Source organism: Lontra canadensis, unplaced genomic scaffold (genome assembly GCF_010015895.1).
Source record: "Lontra canadensis isolate GAN:19392208 unplaced genomic scaffold, GSC_riverotter_1.0 scaffold6, whole genome shotgun sequence".
Lineage (NCBI taxonomy): Eukaryota > Metazoa > Chordata > Mammalia > Carnivora > Mustelidae > Lontra > Lontra canadensis.
Window position 1 is genome coordinate 28,062,550 of NW_022631000.1, and position 6,957 is coordinate 28,069,506.

Here is a 6,957-nt window from a genome sequence, read left to right on the forward strand (position 1 = left end):
TACCCACTGAGTACTCAAAATGAAAACTCCAACAAGGGCTCACAAATCTTTTTCCTAGTGATGATTACCTATTTAAACTAAAATGTATATGTCTGTAATTCTAATCACACACCAAATTTCAATAAAAACTAGAAAGGACTTGCAAATATAGAACTATTATTATATGTGAAGCCATCTATACGGTTACAGATAATACGTCCAGCTTCCACTATTTTAATTCTCTCCAAACAGAACCCTTATTCAGGCATCCAAATCATACTATCATGGGAAGCTGACCTCAAGCCTCCCATTCCCATTGCTTTAAGGGTACCCTCAATCCTTTCATGGATAACTGTCCCAGGAAGAGGCATGTACACCAATTTGGAAAATGAAAAATAAGGGGAAGTCCACTGAGGGGCTTCCTGAAACTCTCCTAAGAACAGACGGAAGCTATTTCCCCGCGTTTTCCCTGTACGCTCCGCATACATCTTGCTCCACTGCAAATACGTATTTCCAGGTATGTACATGCACATAAACTGTAAGCTACCTGGGGACAAGGGCTGTCTTAATTGGCCCTTTATTCTGAGCACACCGTCTAGCGCACATTGAGCATCTAACGGGTGCTCACTGAATAAAGCTCAGATCAGGACCCCAGTTAAAGAGCGGAGCTTTGAATCCCGGGCCCCCCAGAGCCCCCCCCCCATAACCCCTGATATGCCCAAGCCCGGGCATGAGGCTCGCCTGAGGAGCCTCCCCTCGCCAGCTAAGGCAATGCATTTATTTCTCCCGCGGTGATATGAGCCACCAGCAGGACGAATATAAGCTGCACCGGGAACGCGAGGAGAACTCGAAGGGAACGCAGGGGAGGTCAGGTTCATTTGGGGACGCCGACAGGCCGTTACCCCCTGCGCCCCACCCCCTCCGCCCCCTTCACCTCTTGAACATCCAGGACATGGCGCTGAGCGGGTAACGAACGGAACGCTTGGGCGCCCCAGATAAGCTCTCGAGCCGCCTCAATACGCCTCCCTCCAGGCCCCACAGCCGAGAAGCTGAGGGTAGGTTCCGAGCGCCGAAGGAAAAGCGCTCTGGTGGAAGTGAGACGCCGCGAATCTAGCCAGACGTCGACGCCGTCGCCTTCTAGCAACAATCTAAGAGACCAGTGACGCTTTGTGACTGACACTGGCAAAGTCCAATCGCGAGGAGAGGGCCTACGGAAATAAACCAATCAGAGCATGGAAGGGAGGGCAACTCCGCCCCACGCAGGGATTCAAAGACTGTAGGGGGTCCCGACTGCAGGGGCGGTTCCATCCGGGTTCTTCCCCGCCCCCGAGGCGAGCGCGCGGGAAAGCCACGCGGCCCTAGGAGTTAGAGTGGCGTGCGGGCGGTGTCTGTGTTTTCGGTTTGATTCCCAGCTTCAAATGCAGCAGAATGACCCTCCTTTTCCATTGTTTGTCTCAGACCCATTCTTCAGGCCTGACCTCATCCTGCCTCATCCTTACCTCATCTCATGTGACCTGTAGCAGGATTTTAGACTGAATAAGCTCCGCGATTTTATGAGCCCTGGAGCGACCAGCGAGATACTTTATTTCATTTCCTGGGGTGAACCTCGGGTGATTGCCCTCAAACTATTCATTTTAAGTGTCACTAGCGAATCTATGAGACACAACGAATTCAGGAGACTTTAATTGGAATTTAGATATACAGCCCCCCCCGTTTCCATTTTCTTTTTTAAAGAAAAATTAATTTCTAGCAGTTGATTGCTGGGAGTGATGAGCAGGACCAGCTACACCTGAGGCACGTGGCTGCCCATGTGAATAGGTGGAAAGAAGCTTGTTTTCCTCAAGGAACCGAGGAACGGAGCTACACAGTTGGCTTTTGAGTCCGAGGAGAATCGGAAAATGTACTTTGCGGGGGTTGGCCAGCAGGCTGACTGCAACCAAGAGGATGGCAAGGCTGAGCTCTGCAGCTTGGGAGCCCAGAACAAGCTAACTCGGCTGACCTTTAAAATGGTGCAGTAGCAGCACCACAGTAAGAAGCTGGTGCTGGTTTTGAATGGCACTTAGGCTCTGTGTAACTGTCAAAGAAGAATTAAAGGATCAAAGAGGAAATGTATCTGTGAATGTGGTCAATATTGGCACTTGCCCTTCATAGAGTGGTGCTTTTTACATTTCCTTCAGCAGAGTATGAAGAGTAGTCAATAAGACAGTTTTCTGAAGAGGCATTTGTTCATTTTCTTAAGCTATCATCTGTAAGCATGAACTAGCAATGGAAAAAGAAATTGAATTTGCAGCAATTTATTCATTTCACTAAACAGAAGGAAGATGATGAAGAAGATGAAAACAGTGGCATTTCAAATAATATTAATTTACTTTCTTCTGGAACTATTAGATAAATGGCAATATAGTTCAATTTTTGGTGTGCCAAAATCTAAGTAAGTTTTTGGAAAATATGCCAGAAAGCACTCAGACTGAAAATGTTGTATGTGTAAAATCAATGAAGAAGCCATGATCATTAGACTGAAAGACAAAATTGCTAATATGAAAATACAGGTAAACCCAACTCCTTAAGATCTGTAATTACTGCCCCATTGTTAAAGAATGCACATTAAGGTAAAAAATTGCCATTTAAAGTCAACTTTTTTGACATTAAAGTGAACAATTTTAGTGTTTTACATTGTTTTACATTTCAGATCTAGTGGCTGAACAGTCTTTCACTTAGTCATGGCACAAAGAGGATGGTGGTGAAGGTAAGAGCCGGATTCCATAGAAATTTAGGGTCTGTGATAGAGTTTGTATTTTATTTTAAATGCAGTAGACCCTCAATTGTTTTAAGCAAGAGAATAACACTGTGCGTTAGGCTTTAAAGAATCCATTCTGGCAGCGGTGTGGAGATTATAGGGAAAAAACAGAAGTAGGCTGCTTAGTAGATAATTAGGAAACAATTGTGTCCAGCTAAGAGATAATGGTAGCTTGGAAAAGGGAGATAATAAAGCTAGAGAACCAAAAAAGTGTGCTGATGGATTTGGGTATGGATGCTGAGGAAGGGGAAGGAATAAAAAATTCCTCCAGCCGCTCACTTTCCAGTCACAAACACACTTTCTCATCATTCCCCGTTTATGCACATTAATCATGCCACTCTCCTGTTTGATGCTGTGAGCTTGAAATCAAAGAATGGCAGGTGTGACTCTTTATAATCTGTCACCTACCTCCCACTGCTATCACTTCCCAACCCAGCCTGCCTATAAAAGCCTTCACTAACTTCTCTAAAAATTATGAATATTTTCATACAGACCCACAAGGCCATTCTCACACCCCACAAAATTAATGATAAATCGATCTTTGGTATCTTCTAATAACATAATCAAATTTTCACAATTGTATACAAAAATTTTTAAAAAAATAATTTAACAGAATGGAATTTTGAAACCCTTGGCAAAGAAAATAAGAATCTGAATTTCTAAAAGGCCGACTGTAATACAAAATATTCCAAGTTTATGTCCTAATAGGTTCTGGAAGAATATATGATGTTGTGTGTTTGCTTGCTTGCTTGCTTTATTCACCCGTAAGGAAATAAAGACAAAGTTCAGTGGAAGAGGAGAATTTTCAGGAATAACATATTAGAGTTCACAGAGTAAATCTTTCTTAAGTGGATCTCAGGGAAAGAGCCTGAATGCCATCACCCTAGGCCAAGCACCACAAAGGGAAGGATAATAGCCCAGTAATTTCTGGGGATCCCATTAAAAAAAGACAGCTATGCTTCATTTTCCAGAGTGTAGCCTCAAGGTTCTGCAAATCTTAAGAGTCTTAAGAGATCAGAAATGTGCCAGGGCAATGAAGGAGTAAAAGCTAATAAGGTGGCTCTGTTAAGGAGCTCAAGGGCAGCCTTTCAAAATCTTTTCATAATTCCCAGTGAGCCTCCAGCACTGTGAAGTTTCAGTAATTGGTACCTGCTGAAGGTGAAAGGATCCCAAACATAGCCTATAGGGTAAGAGAAAGGAGAATGAATCTGAAATCTGTATCTAATTGACTTTAAATCTTAAAATGCCTGCGCAACCTGGAAGTGACTAAATTAAGTTACCTCCCATTAGGAAAACTGAAGGTATAAGATAAATTAAGTTCAATAAAAAAATACGAAATTTCATCTTTGTAAATGGAGTCAGTGATCGAAATTAATACATACTAATTATCCATACACATACACCTCTCAGTGACTTTACATTTATATAGTTATAGCAGATACCTCTAGCTGGTTGACTTAGAAGATTTTCATTTTCTTCTTTTTACTTACATGCATGTAAAATTTTCTATTTTGAACATGTATTGCTTTTCTGCCACAAGAAAATAATGAAAGATATAAAGTATAGTAAAGAAATTATGAAGTTTTTCAAGTTTTTTTTTTAAGATTTTATTTATTTATTTGACAGAGATCACAAGTAGGCAGAGAGGCAGGCGGGGCGGGGGGGGGGGGAAGCAGGCTCCCTGCTGAGCAGAGAGCCCGATGCGGGACTCGATCCCAGGACCCTGAGATCATGACCTGAGCTAAAGGCAGAGGCTTAACCACTGAGCCACCCAGGTACCCCTCAAGTTTGTTTTTAATTAATGTTAGCCTTAAAGAAAAGTTGCAAAATTACTACAGAATGTTCCCTCACATCTCTTACCCTATTTATTTTAACATACACAATCACAGTACAATTATCAAAATCAAAAAAACATTGGTACAATACTATTTCTAACTTTTTTTTTTTTAAGTAAGAAGACAGAGGAAATGATGGAAGATAAAATCTTTTGTAACTTAGCTATTTACAATGGAATTTTCTCAGACTTAATCAGGACCACAACAGATTCTGAGGCAGATTTCTGGGTACAACAGCTGGTAGGGCAGAGGAAGGTAATATATAATGAATACCAAGTAAAAGTCTTAATAATATAATGAATATCAAGTGCCTGCCTTTAAATATTAAATGCTTATTGCCATTACTATTATTGTAATAGAATTATTATCTAATTTTCTCTAGCACTTAACAAGAAGTATAGTTGATTGAAGCTTATTTCCTGGTGCTCAGCAGCTGAGTTATTCCCAAATACCAGAATAACACTGTTTCTAGAAGCCAGTCATTTTCCCAGGTGTGTGTCCTTGATCATACTGAATTGTTTCATCAAGAACCAGGAGACACTCTGATGCCAACTCCCATTCTGAGAAATCTGTGGTGTTCCAGATTACAAAGGACTTTCCCAGGAGATACTAGTTTCCTCCTCCTTTAGGCCTTGACTCTTAGACTAAGTGCTCCTACTCAACAGAAGACCAGAATTTGCTAAAGAATCAGGCCTGCTTGGGATCTATCCCTTCCTTTGTGTTCTGCACAGGACGCTTTTCTGAACTTCAGGAAAGCACAACTCCGAGCCATGGAATTATTTAGGGTTCTTGTCATGGCCGTGGTGAAAGTTCTTATTTTATTTTTTTAAAGATTTTATTTATTAATCTGAAAGAGAGAGACAGGGAGAGAGGGAACACAAGCAGGGGGAATGTGAGAGGGAGAAACAGGGCTTCCGGCTGAGAAGGGAGCCTGATGCAGGGCTCCATCCCAGGATCCTGGGATCACGACTTGAGCTGAAGGCAGATGCTTAACAACTGCACCATGTAGGTGCCCTGAAAGCACTTATTTTAATAATACTACAAGAATTGGTGAATGTTTTTCTGCCTTTTTTATGGCTAAAAAATTAAAAGACCAAAACTTCAACTCTAAATATACTTTGGACATTATCAAAAACACTTTTTTTTTAAAGATTTTATTTATTTATTTGACAGACAGAGATTACAAGTAGGCAGAGAGGCAGGCAGAGAGAGAGGAGGAAGCAGGCTCCCCGCTGAGCAGAGAGCCCGACGTGGGGCTCGATCCCAGGACTCTGAGATCATGACCTGAGCCGAAGGCAGAGGCTTTAACCCACTGAGCCACCCAGGCGCCCCTCAAAAACACTTTTTAAATGTGAGAAACTTCACTGTATTAGCCAATCAGTTTAAATCATCAGTCATCATCATAATTTACCAAACTGCTGCATCCTGCAACCATAGGATTATGGTTTGTTAACCCAGAATTAAGGTTTAATTTGCCATTTCCAAAACTCCTTTAGAAAGTTAAAAAAAAAACTGCAAAAGTGAAATCTGAGAAATCTGTGGTGTTAGAAAGTTAAAAAAACTGCAAAATGTCAAACATTTCTCAAATTTAAAGAAAAGAGTATTTGAATAGATTTTTAGAGGAATTTAATCTCCTGACCTAATAGAATTAGAAATTCCAAAAGACTCAAATTCATAAACATGAAATTTTAGGGTCAAAATATATTAATATCCTGCTTGAACTGCTAATTTTGTAGTATTTACAAATAAAATTTCCATTTCTCAAATATCTTTAGATAAGATATTGGGGTCAAAAAGAAAGTCAGATGTAACCCTAGGTGAACAGGTAGCACCCTTAGGAACTGGGTGTTTGCAGTCACCACTGTGCACTTGAATCTGATAGATGATATAAACTTGCATGGTCTTATATCTCAGTCTGTGCACTTTATCAGGCTAGGTTGGGCAGGTTACCCTGGGGAGTGCAGAGAGTTAGCAGAACTGCTAGCAGTGTACTCTGAGAATAAAGCCCATTACATCTGACTGCTTCTTCCTCCGTAGCCCCAGGATGTACTTGTAAGCACCCACCTTCCCTGAACTTGATCTAAATTGCTGCCACCGCATGAAAAGGAAAGAGCCTTTCTACCATAATGTCTTTTGGGTTCCTCTTAAAATATTTTTGTACTAAGTACTGAGTAGGATAGTTCTCAATCTTTTCCCAAAAATCCCTTTGTTATTGAAAGATCATCTAGAACTTTATTCAGGTTATAATTATTATTACTTTTAAAGATTTTTTTTTTTTTTATTTGAAAGAAAGAGACACAGTGAGAGAAGGAACATAAGCAGGGGGAGTGGGAGAGGGAGAAGGAG

The 6,957-nt window shown here is 41.1% G+C and overlaps 1 protein-coding gene across 7 annotated transcripts in view; it reads right to left on the reverse strand.

Moving 5' to 3' along the window:
* Nucleotides 1-1,146, reverse strand: part of HLTF (helicase like transcription factor) — a 53,673-nt gene extending 52,527 nt beyond the window's left edge. For all 7 annotated transcript variants that reach the window (XM_032852447.1, XM_032852445.1, XM_032852446.1 and 4 more), the window contains exon 1: nucleotides 914-1,146. In XM_032852447.1, the coding sequence (XP_032708338.1) occupies nucleotides 914-933 (20 nt within the window). In that variant the 5' untranslated portion in view covers nucleotides 934-1,146. The remainder of the gene's footprint in view (nucleotides 1-913) is intronic.
* Nucleotides 1,147-6,957: the final 5,811 nt, after the last annotated feature.